Source organism: Pangasianodon hypophthalmus, chromosome 27, assembly GCF_027358585.1.
Source record: "Pangasianodon hypophthalmus isolate fPanHyp1 chromosome 27, fPanHyp1.pri, whole genome shotgun sequence".
Taxonomy (NCBI): Eukaryota; Metazoa; Chordata; class Actinopteri; order Siluriformes; family Pangasiidae; genus Pangasianodon; species Pangasianodon hypophthalmus.
Window position 1 is genome coordinate 5731124 of NC_069736.1, and position 19386 is coordinate 5750509.

Sequence of the window (19386 nt, forward strand, 5' to 3'; positions counted from 1 at the left end):
TGCATTTCTGATTGGTCAGATGGTGTTGATAAAATCGCTATAGCAGCAGCTCTGACAATAGTTCCAACTGCAACTCAAATGATCGGTTAATGTTAATGCGTTATCGTTTCTATAGTAACAGCTCATTCACTTGTATGGTAGATGAGCTACATAACCTAAGGCTAATAATGAGCACATACAAAAGTGTTGTTTTTTAACCAAGAAAAACATACACTTGTTGATATAGTGAAATTTTCTGTATGAAATCTCCACTGCTTTGTAAAAGTCAGTAGTTTTTCCATCAAGAGAAAGTCTTTATGACAGAGAACTTTAAGCTTGGCACTTTTTTCGTATCTTGTAATGTTGACAAGCTGCATTCTTTGTATTACGAACTCCAACTCCAAGAGAGAGGAGAAAAAAAAGGGAAGCTAGTAAGAGAATAATGTTTATAGCTGCTATAACGCAAGTGATAACAGAAACTAACTTGGTTAATGATCTGTCATTGATGAATAAATTAAAAATTGAAATTGTCGGCTGTGGTATAAGCGGTGAAGAACACCTCAGGATGTGCTGTAACAGCGCAGCTCATCATCTTTTCTTCCTTACATATTGCCTAACTCTAGTTCACACTGATTTAGACCAAACCACTGAAGTCTAGGAAAACTATCAAGAATGAATTAAATTGAGCAGAATACTGTCTGACTTCATGATCAAATCAAAATTGTATGCCAGAAAACTTCACTTTAAACAGCTTGTATATTTATCCTTATCAAAAATAACAGTTTCTACTCCCAAGACTCCAATTTGAAACGAACATGAATTTCAGCCTCTGATAAAAACAGAACACTAATGATGCAAGAGCGATGATCTAAGCCCTGACTTCCTATTCTCCTGCTGCACAATATCAAAAAATGTAGAAGTCCAAAGCCAAAAGGAACCAAAATCAGGAACTGAAGCTCAACTTCCTTACCATGAACTGCAAACACGTTGCAGGGCTGAGGTCCATGGCGCGACGAGTCCCTCTTCCCTCCGCTCTTGATGAAGTTCAGAGCAGGCAGACTCGGCCTCCGTTGGTCGCCAACAAACTTCCCTGGCTGCTGCCCCATAAGGGCAGGATGCCAGGCCGGAGCCGGGAATCACAACCGATTACGTTCACGATCTCGGTCTTGGAGCGGTGGATTGAAACGGGCTCAAAGGGAGCCGCTCCGTTATGAAGGCCACTTCAAGGAGCACACTCTCAGTCAGTGTGGCCCGTGATCGTGTGACCTCCAGATCCCAAATCCCAAAACCTGACGCTTTTCCCTGTCCACCACAGCGGCAAGGCCGACCCGGATCCTCGCTGGTTTCGTTATTTGTCATGAATTGAGTAGAGGTGCTGATTTTTAGACGTTACCACACACAGGTGGGTGAAAAGTAAATCATAAAATCAAATCATCTCACCACGGAATATGGTTACAAAGACGAGGATGTGAAACTACATTCTATGTTCAGAAACGATAACTCGAACCACAGCATTTCTGAAACTAACATGACATGACTAAAGCATCCAGGTGCCGAGTAGCGTACGAGGCACATATAAGGACCTGGTGGAGAACCATTATTATTGTCAAGCTTGTTTAAAGATTTATCCTGAGAACATTTACAGTTAATAAAAAAGGATATTATGGCAATTATTTGGTTACTGTCAGTACAAAATGTACTGAAAACTGCATAAATTGCAGAACTATAGTGTATTTCTGTGTTAGGGGTATAGATTTAGAGTATATCTTTAGATTGGCATTTAAAAATTAAATAGAAATACATCCAATGAATAATCATAAGGCTGATAACAGGGATTTTTAAAAAATTAAAGGAATGTGGTCAGTTCACACTTAATATTAGTGCATGTCATATTGTTATTATTATTATTATTATTATTATTATAGCTACTCTGAAATCTTTGTGCAAGTTATAAATCCATGACTCAAACTGTCTACCTGCTCTACCATTAAACACCTGGTGAACTGCAATGTTATATAACTTGACATATTAGTACTCACCTATTAAGAGTTACAGTTTAATGTTAAAGGTAGTTTAGCATCGCCTAGCTAACAGGTCCTCGCTTGGCTGCACTTCGCCTCAGCTTCACTCGCTAGTTAGCTAGTCAACAACAGGTTAACTTAGTTGGGAAGTTTTCCAAACGAGTCGTGAGCACAATAAACCAGCGACTGAACTCATCCCGAACTTATTCTCAACACGTTTCACACACTTCACGGGTTTATTATCTGCTGCCAAATTCCTCTCCTCGACTTCCGTGTCCAAGCTTTCCGTCGCTCTCTCGCTCCCGGGCTCCAGATAACGCTACACCCGGACCTGAGGCACTTCAGCTCTGCCACTCAACCTGACTTCTCTCGCGTTTGCCCGAGCGCTGTCAGGTTGTTTCTCTAAAAAAACTATCCGCAACAGTAAGGCACACTCCCCTGGTATGAACACCTCTAATGGTTTTCAGTATCTCTTAGTGTTGAAAGAAGTTTTCAGGAATAAATGTTTATCGAGTAGTCGTCGACGCAGGGGCCGCCATATTTCCATACGCAAGGTGGGCTGGTTCCTGAGGAGGATTGCGTCTGACGTCATGACGTCTGTTTCTTCCGCCAACAAACCCTTCTTCTCCTTGTGATTTTCTTTTTTTCTTTTCTTTTCTTACCTTTCTTTTCTTTTTTGAATTAAATAAACAAATAAATGGAATTTCTTATATACACTATATATATATATATATATATATATATATATATATATATATATATATGTGTGTGTGTGTGTGTGTGTGTAATAGTATTTATTTGTTTCCTTGTTTGTTACTATGAAGAGTTTATTTTGCTACCAGAAATTTTCACAAAATTTTCATTTAATAAGAAAACCCCGAGAAATATTAAATAAATAAATAAATAAATAATAACCTTAAAAATTTATACAAATTGCACTCTTCAAAAAGATTAAAATCATTTATCATATCATAAAATATTTCCCCAGTAGAAATAAATTATTGACAAGATAATACAAGATGCTTTTCTGTCTGTCTTGTCTACTAAATACACAATTATTTCTAATTACTTCAGTTATTTGTCTAAATTTCGTATCTCTCTAGTCAGATATGTGCTCAAAGGTTTTAACTAAAATGCACTCACAGAATAGATAAAGTTCAGCTATTATAATTCAAAATAAATGCCATATTTTACACAATGCGTTGTTTATTACGTGATCAACACTCTTTAGTCAGAAGAAATTACAGGTTTTGGGAAAATCAATCCTATTTTTTGTTTAAGTGACATGCTTTTAAATTAATTAACTGATGCATTATTGTTATTCAAAGATGTGAATAGGGTGTTATTTTGTGTTATTTTGTGCAAAGCATGTAATAATCTAATGAACACAGGACCCTTCACCTATTTTACTGCATCCTTTAACATCCATAAACAGGGATATATGAATTGTTACCACTAGAGGGCAGTCGTACACTCACGCAGAGGTGAACACTGCCCCCTTGTGGTGGTGTGCTGTATTTACGTCTATAAGTATAACACTGTAGATTTAACCCTCACATAAACTAAATTAAATGAGCCATAGAAAGCAAATATATCTATACAAATCCTATAATTAATCCTATAACTATTGTATACAACTCTACAAAATCCTATGTATAGTGATGATGCGAAGAGTGATGGTTCATTTTCAATACATGGTCCAAATAAGCGAAACAAAACTCTGTTTTTATACTCAGAGCTTGTCAAAAAAAATTTTCCACAGAAATTTCCCCAAATTACTTGCATGAATAAAATAAAATAAAATAAAATAAATGCATCTTGTGAATTAATGCAGTCCCAGGATTCCTTCATGCACTATAGATGGGGGTGGAGTCACCTTGGAAGAGACCACACCCATCAGGATAGAAATGTCTGTAGAAGAACTTTGTATTGACACTTCCCTGCAGTGACACTTCCCTGTAAGGGGACAAGTGGACCCAAATCACACCAGCGAAATAAATAAATGCCCTCCACAGCATTACAGAGCCACTGATTTTTCCTTAGTGTGAGAGTTTGTGTTAAAAATCTGTTGCCTATATTCAAATCAGACTATTATGGATCTCTATAAGAATACACATACATAGTTTTATTTGGAGCTACTAATACTTTATTCAGCAAGCATCATCCAATAAATGCCAATTCATCTCCATTTGTACACAGTATAAAAACAAACCTTAATACATGTAAGCTTATAAAAGGTTGCTATCACTCCACCATAATGTAGATAATCATGAAAATGTCCCAGTGATGAAAACACTTCATTAAAACTGTACATGTGCCATGAACCTTTGAAACGGGATTTTAGTCAAAATTGTTTCCAGTGCAGAGAAACAGGTCAAGAATATTCAAGATCAGAGCACAAAATTCAGTCTAGGTTAATCCTGATTGACAGTTTAAACTGGTATAAGACTATACATCCAAAACAGCTCACTACAGAAATAAATAATACATTGAACATTGTCACATACTTAAAATTTTCAAATACTAATAGTAAATATTGTATTTTCTGTACATTGGTAGCACAGTCCTTGGAATAACTGTGCAGTTTTGGAAATTATGTATCATTATGCCCTTAGTATTTGGTAGGATATCAATAATACTAATATTAATAATACTGAATATTACTTCAGTATATTTTATATCTACTGCATGTGTATTCATGTCTTGGTGTGGAGACTGTGTGCAATTACCACAGAGAAAAATTTCGAGCCTATACTGAGAAAAGAACGAAACACTGAATTCCATCAGTAAACATTTACACATACAAAGCATTTTTTGTAGAACGCTCATGAATTCTTCAAATGTATCTGCAAACAAAGCTCTAAATTTGTAGAATTTGTCCCTTCAGAGATGAGAATCCTTTTTCATAAGGGAAAAATGTTATCAGTGTAGGTGGGTCAGTAACTAGGTACCGCTATTTTTCTTACTGTACTGTAGGTCCAGGCAATTATATTATATTATAGTATAGTATAGTATAGTATAGTATATTATATTATATTATAGCTATCATGATAACTAATTTCTCAGTACACTTTTCTGAGATATGGAAGGTATTGTGATATCTTTCTTCAAAATATTAATTTAAAAATATTACAAACTTAGATGAGAAGCAGATAAGTTCATGTTTTCAAAATTATACAATATGTTTAATGTGGAATAATTTATTTCTGTAGACACTGACTAAAACTAATTGTTTTTCAGGGTTCTTTTAAATGCAATTTTATTTTCCTAGCAGAACTTTATATCAAGATACATATTGTGCATCACAGAAATGTCTTTAGTATTGTGATTATATATTTTTTGTGACATCACCCACCCTTACTGTATTGCTCCACTGCTGGAAAGTTAAAGATATAACTCTACAAAAGCAGATTTGGTAAGATGTACGATGATGGTAGTTTTACACTTCATGTCATTTAGTAATGTATTTGAAATGTTTATTGACAATTCCACACTTGCCCTTAGACTTTCATTGTAAGCAAGTTTTAAGTAAACAGATTTTCAGTTCTGTTCTCAGTACAGGGAAACGTGTCGAAGTTATTGTCCGCGACAGATACGTTACAGATGCACAGGACAGAGACTAGGTTGGAAAATTCTGGAGCTTTCCTTTAAGCATTTTTTTTTTGGCAATATTAGTCAAAATCTGTACATGGTGTCCCAAAAGTCTCTATACAAACAGGAAAATTACCACTTTTTAGCAAAATGTAACTTTATTTACAAACAGCCATTTCTTTGTAAACACAAACGGAGTCATCTCTCCCACTCACGATGATCTCGTTTTAACACATCTGGTGTTATGCATGTAACTGCACTTCGAATGCGTTTCTTTAAATGATCTTTGCGCTGTATCTTTTCCTGGCGCACCACAGCCTTCTTTTGTTAAAAGCATTCTTAAAGTCTATCTGAAAAAATAATAATAATATAAACTAATGAAAATATGAAAAATTTTGGAAGATGTTTTGAGAAAAAGTGTTAATTTCCCCTATTTACACTGATATTTTATGGCATTTGGGAGAAGTCCACAACGACTTGAGGAACTGGGCAGTTGAGGGTTAAGGGTCTTGCTCAAGGGTCTAGCAGTGGCAGTGCTGGGATTTCAAATCACGACCTTCCGATCAGTCCGATCTGTCTTACTCACTGAGCTACCCCTGCCCCTATGTATGGAGACTTTTGGGACACTCAGTAGACTGTGATCTGTATCTCAGAAAGAATCTCAGAGAAGTGACACAGAATAATTATAACCAGGAATAGCATCAGAGTGTTACTGGTGACATTTTGTTCCTGAGTCTTTTTGTTTTTAATCAGAAAGATGAAAAGGCAAGTCTTGTTCTTAACACTGGTGTGAATCCTTTTGTGAGAAATCGTTCTCATATGCGTGTTGTTGACTGCGAGCATTCTAACCCTCCTGGTCAAGAAGTCGTTGCCGTGTCTCCATCACAATTTCGTCCATGATCTCTGGTTTCAAGATGTCTTTGATCTGCAAAAGGACAGTAATTTTATGAATTTCTAAAAGAGGTCACAACAGACATACGCACAGATAAGCACCTATCAACTATGCAGCTTTACAAGGTGTCGCTCACTGAAAATAAATCGTACAAACCAATGAGAATCTGCGTATATTAGGATCTAGCAGTTTATAATACAGCATGATTAGTCTTTTAAGTTTCGCTTATAATTTTAAATCCATACGCAATGACAATATCTGTGTCTGTATTTAATCCCGAGATGGGTGTAGCCTAAAATAAAAGGTTTTTGTTTTGTTTTTTAAATATACTATAAACCCTACCACTACGTCCTGGGAAACACTAGAAAAAATCCAGAGGTATGAATGCCAGCTTTTCCAGCATGGGGTGTGAATTCTGGCTTTAACAGTTCCTCAACCTCAGCTACATCATTCTAGTTCATAATTAGTTTCAACTACAGATTTAGACTACAGATGCAGAACTGTTTTTTAATCCTACTTGTGTAGTTATTATTTTTGTTTATACCTGCCTGCAATATTTTCTAACAAATTTAGCTTTCTCTATTCCCCAAATATAAACAAACGTGTAGCCTAATTTAAACCACTGCAACACTGACCAGGCAATTACTAAGGATACTGTAAAAGCATCACTCAGCAACGCATTTATATAGTGTTATTTCATGTTAATGAAAGTGGTGTTTCTGTGTCCCGCAGGCTTCATATCTAACCCCTTCTCACTTCCACTTGAAAGTAAAAACCTTCCACTAACACAACTTTTTTTGTTGCGTTCTGTGGGATCCCTGTCCCGTTGCATTGGTCTAGTCTCAATCAGAGTCTGTGTGAACCTTTCTGTCAAGCATTTTTTTTTATTTAAGAGATATAAATATTTTTATATATTTTTAAATATAAAAGAAAAAACACAACCCCAAAATGACTAGCGCACATGAGCCAAGTTACATAGTATGATACTTGTAGACATTTCTAAGATACACAATGTATATAACGATATAAACAAACTGTCAGCAAAACAAGCGTTGCAGGAAAAACTGAGTTTTTTTATACTGAAAGAGAAGGAAATAAAATTCTGTACAAATTTTTACAATTCAGGAAGCTTAACATCAAATCAGTTGCCTCCAATTACAGTTTAATTGTTATTAAAAAAAATAATAACACCGCAATGCCTACAATGTCTCAGAAAAATTAATTGTGACAATTTATCATGACATAGATATTACAGTCATATTGCTCAGCCCTATATTCAAATCGTACCTGGTGTGTCAGAGAGGATTCATAGCAGTAGAGTATGCTGGTGTCGTACAGCATCACTTTGTGGGCTGCCAGAGCCAGTAAACAGTTTCTCAGTCTAGAAATGACTTCCCGGTCTGAGAGAGGGACGGGCTGAAAACCAAACCAAAAAGGAAGATGGGAATTCAGTAACTGATCAAATCGCACACAGCACTATAAACAATTACAACAAACATTCTCCTCACCTCTAGGCTTGTGTAATATCCTCCTGCCTCTTCATCTTGTTGCCCCGGTGTGGGGTAAATCCAAATATAGCCGTTGTTCCCTAGTATTACGGACGCTCCACATGTCAGATTGTGGAAATGGGTTTTCTGTCTCTTGATGAGCGAGGGCGATACTTGCACGACCACACCCTGACCCAGCTAAGACATAAAAACACACAAACATACTAAAAAAACGAAAAAACAGAAAGTGACTGCTTACAGCAAATATGAAGACGTGAAATACTGTTTTACTGTAATAAGGCATTATGTAATATTTTTCCAACGTACCTTGCCGTACTTTAAGCTGCGTGTGTGGAGAGAGAGGGCTCCATCTGAAAACACAGACTGTACCTCTGCCTTAAACAAGTCAAGGAAGTCCTTATATAATGACAAGCAAAAAAAAAAAAAAAAAAAACAACAACATGAGAAGAGCATGTCTGATAGACATTTGAATAAATTCATTTATATATAAAACCATCCTAGTGCTTGTCAGGATACACTAATGAGGTCCCCTTCTTGAAGATAGTCTCTCATGGCAAGTTCGTCTTCTGCCGAACGCCTCCTCTGAAATATTAACGTTAAAGGTTAGTTAGAAATCACACACCGCTTACATGAACACTGAATGACAACCGGAGGGCAACTCTCCATCTCATCTCCTTACACGAAATATTCATCAGTCTCTGCAAAAAATATATAGCAATATTCATTATTTTATACTGCTGCTGCTGATTATTCCTCGACTCCAATTGGTCAGAAGGTACTGATATACTGATTTATAATAATGTGCTCGTGCTAATACATGATTGTTTCTACAATAACAACTTACACATGGACTTATATGGCAGATGCTCCATTTAACAGATTAAAAACAAGTGCAAGTATTGATATGATGAAGTTATCCAAGAGAAGGTGCGTATTTAGTATTTATGGAAGGAGTCTCCAGTGTCAGCGCTTTATCAGAGTCAGTAGGTTTTCCGGCATGGTAAAGCCTTGGGTTAGGGAGGACGGGGACTTTCTCTAAAATGACAAACTGCTTTTTTTTCTATAACGCTAAGAAAGAAAAGGGAATGACAGAGGGAATAACAGAAACTACCTTGTTTCATGGACATTCCACACCATTAAATGTAACTATAACCATAAATGTTACATGTCATTCTTTAATAAATTTTAAATACTTAGCATTCAACCAACTCCGGTATGGTAACACCATCACACCAACCTGTCGTTGATTATTTTCCTACAACAGTACATCCTGAAGTTATCCTTTACTTACCAACTCTCCTCCAGGAAGATTAACCGAAGACAGAAGCAATACAGAGTCCAGCCGCGAGTTCGTCTCCACTTTCCAGCGTTTCTGTTGAACCTACAGTCAAAGAGTCATGTAACAAACATTCTTGTTATTCTCATAAAGTGATCCATGACTGACAACACAAATCACGTTTCTGTATCCTAAACATTCAAACCTCAGTGATCCGACCAACAACCACATCACCGACTTCACCATTGAACCTGGAAAAAAAAATAAATAAAGAATATATCATGCTAAATTCAGTATTCATGTGATTTTACAGTGTGATGTTATCTCTTGGGGTTGGTCTCCGAGAAAAAGCAGCCTAACGTATGAGATTTCCAGTCAGACACTGTTATGTAAAGTTCTCACCTCGTCTTCAGTGGCCTCACACAGATGAGTTTGTTGACTCGTTCCACCTCACCAGCCACCGAAGCAGTGAGTTTTTCATCATCCATGTACGTTCCATGGCCTCTGAAGAACAAAAAATAAAGAGGGATAAAATTTGTACTGGTGACTGATTTTATAGAGAAATCTAAATGATCTTGAGAGCATCAGAAAAAAGCCATTTTGGGGAGTTTAGATAACAGACAGATGGATAAACAGACAGCAAGAGAAATCCTGAAGTACTGAAGTAGAAAAAGTACTAAAAACTAGCACAAACAGACAAGTTCAAAGAGTACTGATAACATGCAGAGACAGAACAAGAGGAAACTGGATGTTGTAATAAAAACAGAAGAAAATTGATATAAATTAAATCACTTAAAGCAGCGGTTTGCAATTTTTAAGAGCCCTCTGCTGCCTGTGAAGGGAAACACAAACCCATAGAAAACGCTGACAAACTTTCTGCCCATCCACACACACTGTTAAAACTACATGGACCTTGTGAGCAGACTTTAAAATATCTCCTCAACTCTGTTCCTGTACTTAAGAGCTATTAGCAGCGTTAATTTCATTTACTTTGCCAATGATTACAATTTTTATTTTTTTTGCAGACGTCCGACACAGACTGGATATTGCTGTCTAAGTGTGAACAGCTCAGATTTGATTCTTTCACAGATATGGGCCACATACAAATCAGGTCCTAAGTCTCGCAAGAACCATTTCTGGTATCGGGTCACTTCACTCACGTTTTGTTATTGTATGAAGTTAGTTATTGTTATGTGATGACAGGCCGGGTCAAAATTTATCATTTGGCACTCAAATGATGCACGTGAATCATGGAGGGTAGTCAGCGGAGTCCAGACAGAATAAACTGTCTTGTGATTGCACACAATGGCGCTTGTCTTTTCTACAACCACCGTTGTGCTACTGGTCAGCCAACATTTTGGTCAAGGAATGATGAGAACACAGGAACCTGATATGCACCAAGTTTTACTTTTATGCAAACAGACAAGACTTAAAAAAAAAAAAAATCAGATCTGCTTCAAAACACTGGAATAGTGTCTCAAAGGCCACAGCGGAAAAGCTAAGGCACACATGGCCCTGTTTCCACTTCCCCCTGACCACCTGATCACTTGAGAAGAAACACCAGGTGTAGTAGGAGTTGAGTGCAAAAGTTTGCACACCCTTACTTCAAAATGAGAAAAGAAAGCAAGAAAAGGAAGACAGCATGAAATGAACATGGGATTGTGTTTTGCAGATGAACTGTAAAATAGAGGTACATAAAGAAAAATGGAGGAAATAGGAAAACCAGTAGGATAGAAGCTAGAAAGAAATAAAATTAAATAAAACAAAAAGAAAGCCTGAAATTGTCTTGCTTATGTATTGAATTTATGTTATGAAGCATTTCTTAAAAGTACCTAGCTACCAATAGGAAGTAAAAAATGTACAGCAAATTTACAAAAAAACAAAGAATTAAGAAGTTAAAGAAGAGTTATACTACAGCTGGTCAGACTTTCAAAAGATGCTAAGCACAAACAACTTAATTAGCAAACAAACAGAATTAGACAAAACATTAGTTTAGCATCAGGCTAACCCTCACTGACTGAGTGATGGAGCTACAGCTAACCGGCTCCACTCCATTTAAACCCGCTCATGTTTACCTCATAAAGCCTGTGTCTGATGTGATCACATCCCCCGGAACCACCAAGTGTTTACCGTCCGAGCTAGAAAGAGAAGCTGGCAGAGACGCTTGTTTCCTCGCAGGCAATCTCATATCTACCGCCATGCCTGAACCATGTGAGTTTACACTAAAATGGCCGAGTGAGAGTTCCTTAGCACAAATACCGCCATCTATGTGCTGGTAGAGCTGGCTGAGGTTGCCAGATTGGGATAAAATCCCTGTTCACACACATGTACAATAGAGTTGTTTTGTTTTTTATTTGTTTCGATTGATCCCCCAGAATTAAAGTAAAATAATAATAATTATAAAATCTCAATAATAATAATAATAATATGACCGCTAAAGGTGCGTTGCTGTGTGAGGTTGCCAGATTGGGATAAAATCCTATTCACACTCATGTACAACAAAGTTTTTTTTGTTTTTTTGTTTGTTTCGATAAAACCCATAGTGTTAAACTAAAATAGGCTAATAATTATATATATAAAAAAACTCAATAATAATAAGAAGAAGACCGCTAAAATGAGTTTGATGTCTGAGGTTGCCAAATTGGTATAAAACCATCTTCACACTCGTACAGTAGAAAAGGGTTTTGTGTGTTTTTTTTTTTTTTTTACATTTAAGTTTAAAGTACATTCCCTAGACCACATCAGCACAGATTTATTTTATGAACATAATACAAGCATTAAAATATTAGCAACATTATTTAAATCCTGACAATAATATTCTTTCATTGCTAAACATCTTTTATTATTGCACTCTTTCATTGCTAAACATTGTTTATCTTTTATTATTGAACTTTGTAATTTGTTCAGCAGATATAGCCTACAAACAGAACTGCTTTTTTATGTTTTATAACTGTTTTTAAAGAACTAGAAAAAGCTCAAGATTTGGAAATGCCCATCTTTTCCACTTCCTAGCCTCTCCAGTGCTTGCTTCTGTGCATGCTTTTTCTATTCTTGTTGCTATGCTGAGAAATAATAGTCCCATTTTACTCTTTTACATTAGGTCTTCCTCAGCTATTAACATTTTAAAGTCAGTATAAATAAAGTCTAATCTTTTTCTCTGTCCCGTGATCCATGTATCTGCCATGTATCACATTCCTTGTGACTTTTGTTCTATACTTTTATGGCTTTTATTATTATTATTATTATTTTTAGGTCTCTCTCCTGTACAACACTTTACTCAAGCTCTGTTATTTCTGAATGTGTTTGATAAATAACTGATTTCTCTTACTCTTGTAAAGATTACACTGAGCCTAACTAAGCTTGTATTGTATGTATATGTTCATTGCATATCATGTCCATTGTAATGTCCACTAGGTTATGCTGTAAATAATTAATATTTAAAATTTTTACCTTGCTCATTTTGCTCATGTTGCTTTATTTTATCTGCTGATGATGTGTAACATTTTATACAGCATTTTCCAATATTGATTAGTGTTATATAGATAAAATATTTATTTCTAGCAAGAGAACAAGTCTCATATTCATGGAAAATTATATCTGAGATAATCCTCCGATTACAGCACATGACTGAGCTCAGTAACAGGTTTATGGCATGACTAAGGGTTTTTCTTTGCCCATTGTAGTAAGGGTTGATACTTGTGCTGCCTTCACGTGCTGTCTGAATGATAGTAAATACGAGTTTCCCACTAGGAAGTTGCACATGAATGACCAATTAAGTCGTAATTCCGACTGGGAAACTCGGAGATAATTTTGATACCCGAGTTTCCGAAATGGGAGAAGTCCTAAACTTTCACCATGGCGGAGGAGAACACACTTTTTGTACTGAATGACAGGTTTTGTTCATATTTCTAAATGCAGCTAATTGTTAGCACTTTACATTTTGCTCATATTCATCTATGTACTATATCAGCAGCCATTCTATGCATGTTGTACATTTTTACAAAGTGAAAACAGCTTGTATTGGACCAAGCAAGCTAGCTAACTGAGTAATATGTGTTATGGTGTCAAAATACAAGAAAAAAGGGAAAATAAATAAAGAAATATGTATGAATGAATCTGGCGTCATCCATGTTTCCTGTAGGATCAATCCCAGAGCACATGAAGGCAGCATTGGTTTGCTGCTCCAGGGGGCGTGGCGTGCAGCTGGAAGCTCATTGGTCCGACTCCCGGAAGTGTCCCAGTCTCAAACAAAAGTAATCAACAAGTGAGCTCGCGTGTTTTTTTTTTATCTCACTTGGAAAGAGCAACATGGAAGCTGGTAAAACTTCAGCTTCGTCAGAGGCGAAAGACTTCGGCAAGGCTCTCTGCATCATAACAGGAGCATCCAAAGGTTTCGGAAGATGTCTTGCTAAAGAAATATCAGCTCTCCTAAAACCGGGCTCGGTGCTCATCCTGGTTGCCAGATCTGGAGAAAAGCTGCAGGAACTGGACGAGGATTTATCCTCGGATAGTGATGGATTGGTTATCCGCTGTGTGGTCGCAGATCTGGGGCAGAAAGATGGAGTGGAACGAGTTATAATAGAAGCCAGAAAGACACCAAGCTCTGATATCAACAGCCTCTTCCTGTTTAATAACGCAGGTGAGCAATCTGTAAACCGACAACTCATGGATTATTACTGAGAGTGAGTTTACTGAGATCGAAATCATTTTGTTGATCCATTTCCCCTGTTTAAGCTTCACTGGGCGATGTTTCACGCTACGTCCGAGGTTTCACTGACATGGACGAAGTGGACAGGTATCTGTCGATGAACGTGAGCTCAGCGCTGTGCTTGACTGCTGGGATCCTGCAGGTGTTCCCGGGTCACGTGGGTCTGCGCCGCTGTGTGGTGAACGTGAGCTCTCTGTGCGCCCTGCAGCCTTTTCCCTCCTGGGTGCTCTACTGCACAGGGAAAGCGGCACGTGACATGATGTTCCGCGTGCTGGCCAAGGAAGAGCCTGAGCTCAGGGTTCTCAGCTATGCTCCAGGTAAACATGTAGAGCACACACTTTATATTCATGGACATCCTGTCAACTTGGCAGTGTAGCCAAGTCTTGATCCTTTAGTACACTGGTAATTAACTACAGTTTACACTGATATACACAGTATACACAGTAATAAACTGATATTTAACTACAGTTTACACTGGTGTACACTTTATAGACAGTAATACACTGATATTTAACTACAATTTACACTGATATACACACTATACACAGTAACACGCTGGTAATTAACTACAATTTACACTGATATACACAGTATACACAGTAACACACTGGTAATTAACTACAGTTTACACTGATGTACACAGTAACACACTGGTAATTAACTACAATTTACACTGATGTACACAGTAACACACTGGTAATTAACTACAATTTACACTGATATACACAGTAATACACTGGTAATTAACTAGAATTTACACTGGTGTACACTGTATGCAGTGTAATACACTGGTAATTAACTACAGTTTACACTGATATACACTTTATACATGGTAATACACTGGTAATTAACTACAACTTACACTGGTATACGCTGTATACACAGTAATACACTGGTAATTAACTACAGTTTACACTTATATACTCACTATACACAGTAATACACTGGTAACTAACTACAATTTACATTGATATACACTGTATACACAGTAATACACTGGTAATTAACCACAGTTTACACTGGTAGCCTATACACAGTATACACAGTAATACACTGGTAATTAACTACAGTTTACACTGATATACACACTATACACAGTAATACACTGGTAATTAACCACAATTTACACTGGTACACTATACACAGTAATACACTGGTAATTAACTACAATTTACATTGATATACACTGTATACACAGTAATACACTGGTAATTAACCACAATTTACACTGGTAGCCTATACACAGTAATACACTGGTAATTAACTAGAGTTTACACTGTATACACAGTAATACACTGGTAATTAACCACAATTTACACTGGTAGCCTATACACAGTAATACACTGGTAATTAACTAGAGTTTACACTGTATACACAGTAATACACTGGTAATTAACCACAATTTACACTGGTAGCCTATACACAGTAATACACTGGTAATTAACTAGAGTTTACACTGTATACACAGTAATACACTGGTAATTAACCACAATTTACACTGGTAGCCTGTACACTGTATACACAGTAATACACTGCTAATTAACTACAATTTGTGAAGGTCCAGCTACACAAAATTCCTTCCTTACAGTGGTATGGATAAACTTATATGACAGAATGGTGTCAGCATTTACCTTTTAATGCTTAACCATTAATGAATAGTTTATTCTATAAATAATACAATTAAAAGTGATTATGTGTTGACTAGAGCCAAGGACAGATATATCAGTTTTTGAACTTGAAGCAGAAAATAAACACATACTTCCATGACAGAGGATCTGCTACAGAAGTCACAATATTTCATGTTTTTTTTTTTAAACTCGATGTTCATACAAAATATTTTTATTGACAAACCCGGCTTTAGTACATCAGGCCTCAGATCATTAACAGAAATAATACTGATTTATTCTTCTTTTATCTGGAAGCAATACACTTTCAGTGATGAATGTATAAAAGAGGCAACACCAATACATTACATAAATGTGTAAAAAAAAAAAACTAGTGTGTATTAGAGTTTGTAGGTATAACATGGGTTATCTCACACGTCGTAAAAAGTCTAACAAGCGACACTGATTTAGTTGTATTTCATACAAAGAAGGTTGTAAGAAGTTAAAAGGTTCATAGGCATATAATCAGACATCCTTTTGGATCATAAAACTAATCAGAAATATCATAAATGCAGAAAATATTCTTAGTGCATTATACACAATAGGATATCGTATGGAATAAATAATACAGGAAAGCATATATATTGTTTGTTGCACCATTTATAACAGCTGCAGTTTTTTCTGTAACTTACTAATCTAAGCTTTCTTTTTCCTTAGTATTTTGAAAATATTTTGTACATATTTAGTACAAATTACATATTTAGTATGCAATTTTTATATCTATGGCAAGTGCAAAACAAAAACGACAGTGCTTAGTGACTTCTGATGTTGTTATTTTGAAAAATACAGTTTAAGAATATACTATTACCTCAGATGAAGCAAATGAATATCAAAAGATTTGACTAAAACAGGCACCGGTTTCTAATGAAGATCTACATATTTTATATTTTCTCTTAAATAATTAATAAACTCACGAGATTTGTGACAGTAGGCAGTTCCTTATGTTCAGAAGTGCACTACTTACCTGTGTTAATCTTTTTAATTCCTCAGGACCTCTGGACACAGATATGCAACTCCACGCCCGATCTAACACAGCGGATGACAATATTAGGAAGTCGACGACAGCAATGCACGCTGAGGGCCGCCTACTGACCTGTGAAGAGTCTGTAGGGAAGCTGATAAAGGTCATGTTGAAGGATGACTATGCATCTGGAGCTCATCTAGACTTTTATGATTTGTAAATGCATTCCTGTAACATTTCTAAGAGATGCAGTATTACCACAGACAGATTTGGTATCTGTTCCTGTACCAGCATTAAAGTTTTCCTTATTTATAGAGTTGCTCTCATTAAGGTGGTTATGTGCATATTTTCATTTTGGTTGCAATTACAAAATGACATCTTTCATCAGTCATTAACCTTATTTTTAGTATTATATGATCCAAAGGCCACATTATTTACCATTTTTGTCAGATTTTGATAGTAATTTCAAATCCATGTTTAAAAGTTCTTCTTATCAAGCTGTTTCTTATTTGTTTAATTTTTCTTATTTAGTTATATAGGACCCTGGCCATGTATGACTGAAAAATAACTGACCAGAATCATAGCCAAAATGCCTGCTGAGTAAACAAACATTACTAGAAGGATTTTGATCTCACTACATTTCTACACAAGCTAGCTTGCTACTCCAATGTCAGTTAGCTTTTAAGTATACTTTCCAACACACCATTCTTTATTCAGTATGAACTGTCTTACTACTCTATTGTTTGCTAGCTTACTACCCTAATGCTAGCAAACCTAGCTTCTGGATTGAATTACAGAATCTAATAAATAGCCTAATTAGTGAGCTAGCTTCCTAATATTATTTAGCTTGCTAGCAGACTTGGCTACTGGTTCTAATCACAGAATAGTTACTTTCAGGTTTATTGTCATGCAATTAAATCACATGTTCACATTACAAACAGTAAACACAAACATACATTATCTACATATTGCACAGTTAGTTAGCCAAATGCTAGCTAGCTTACTACCCTAATATTAGCTAGCTTGGAGGAAAACTTTGCTGCTGGTTTAAATACACAATATAATATTAATCCTTGTATTAGTTAGTTTCTTAGTGTAAATATACATAATATAATAGATACTCTTATGGTAGGTAATGTTTTGGTCAATTTTGTTAGCTAGCAAAGTAAAAAGTGCTCTTTCGCTCTGCAAAATGAGGAGCTGCCAAGTCTTATACAAATCTTCTATTTGTTGGAGTTTATTGGAAAAAATTGCTAAGTAGATTTTTTAAAAAGTTGCACCCGAAATCAATCTAAAGTTGTGGTATCAGTGCATTTCTAACCTAGATTAAACCAAATAGTGACATTCCTAATTCTGTTGATGTAAATCATGTAATCTGTAGCTGATGTAAGTGTCTTCTGTAATTTGTAGTTGCATTATTGTGATTTTGTGACTTGCAATGTCCTTAAATGTAATAAAGGTGCCTTAATTTACTCATGTTATATTATTTTAGTTTAGTTCTTTCCAATGTTACTTTTAATTCAGTGGAAGTATTTTTTTTTTTTTACCATGTAGGCTAAGTACTTCACAGACCAAATTTCTCACATCCTGGGCATGATGGAAGCTGAAAAAAGTGATACATGACAATCTGATGAGTTTTGAAAGGTTACTTTCCAAATGTGCAGATGATGAATTTCAGTAGAACCCCTTGTACATGGTACATTTCCAAAAGAAAATATTGCGTTATCTCTGTGTGGAGTTGCGCACGTTCTCCCCTACGTTTCCTCCTACATCCCAGGGAACACCTGTTTATTTATAACATAAGAGATAACAGGAACTAACCTGTCTCACGGGCATTGTGTTACATTTAATTATGCATTCTAAACACTTTTTCAATTATTTTCTTCTTTAATTAATATTAATTGTATTTATTTTCCGTATGTATGTATTTTCCACTCAGTATTACAGCAGATATCACTTGCGTATCATTCAACTTCAAGTCAAAGGACGAATAGTTATCCTGGCTACAAATGATCCAAACTGTCACGCTGTTTTTTTGTCTCATCTGATCCTCCACAGCCTACAACCTCTGGAAAGCATCTCATGAAACACAACACGTCCCACACTCTCATTATAAACATTTTGTTTCTGGAAGATTATGGAAACATCCCTGCCTGTTTGGAGAGATGACGCTTTTTCCAAAAATTCATCAGTGCCCAGTAGCTCTGAATAAATCACCTGCACAAAGATAAACTCTACTGTGATCCACAAAACATTACAGTACTGTAGTAGTCATATAAGGAGGAACATGGAAAAATGTGATCTCAGTGACTTTGACAGTGGCTTATTTGTTGTTTCCAGACAGGCTGGTTTGAGCATTTCAGGAACTGCTGATCTGGAATTTTCACACACAACAGTCTCTAGAGATTATAGAGAGAGTCTCTAGAGAACATACAGTGCATGGCAGCCCTGTGGGCGGGAACAACTCGTGGCCGGACTGGTTTGAACTGACAGGAAGGCTACGGTAACTCAATTAACCACTCTTTCCAACCGTGGTGAGCAGAAAAGTATCTCAGAATGCTTTTTTATACACAGAACCATAACCACTGAGTGCTTTTCAATCAGAAAGCATCCCAAGTACAATCTCTTTTAGGAAGCTAAGAGCCATTAACTATATCTAGAAGAATTTTGAAGGAGGTGCAATCCCCAAACATGCCCTCCATGCCTCCACATGTTTGGAGATCCTCATTATGACAGGTATGTAAAGTCATATTTTTGTATTTAGAAAATGGGGATTCTTTTTTCTG

At 36.2% G+C, this 19386-nt stretch overlaps 3 protein-coding genes across 3 annotated transcripts in view; 1 reads left to right on the forward strand and 2 right to left on the reverse strand.

Moving 5' to 3' along the window:
• Positions 1–2584, reverse strand: part of abl1 (c-abl oncogene 1, non-receptor tyrosine kinase) — a 35072-nt gene extending 32488 nt beyond the window's left edge. The window contains exon 1 of the mRNA XM_026921658.3: positions 950–2584. Coding sequence (XP_026777459.1) covers positions 950–1085 — 136 coding nt within the window. The 5' untranslated portion in view covers positions 1086–2584. The remainder of the gene's footprint in view (positions 1–949) is intronic.
• A 1539-nt stretch (positions 2585–4123) lies between these two features.
• Positions 4124–11545, reverse strand: exosc2 (exosome component 2). Its single transcript, XM_026921664.3, has 9 exons — positions 11343–11545; positions 9670–9771; positions 9473–9518; positions 9283–9372; positions 8508–8573; positions 8298–8366; positions 7992–8168; positions 7771–7899; positions 4124–6516 (listed from the first exon to the last, which is right to left on the reverse strand). Exons 1-9 carry the CDS (start codon positions 11465–11467, stop codon positions 6436–6438), a joined length of 885 nt encoding a protein of 294 aa, XP_026777465.1. The 5' UTR covers positions 11468–11545; the 3' UTR covers positions 4124–6435.
• A 1920-nt stretch (positions 11546–13465) lies between these two features.
• spra (sepiapterin reductase a) lies at positions 13466–18072 on the forward strand. Its single transcript, XM_026921665.3, has 3 exons — positions 13466–13906; positions 14002–14292; positions 16630–18072. The coding sequence occupies exons 1-3, from the start codon at positions 13576–13578 to the stop codon at positions 16818–16820; spliced, it is 813 nt and encodes a 270-aa protein (XP_026777466.2). The 5' UTR covers positions 13466–13575; the 3' UTR covers positions 16821–18072.
• Positions 18073–19386: the final 1314 nt, after the last annotated feature.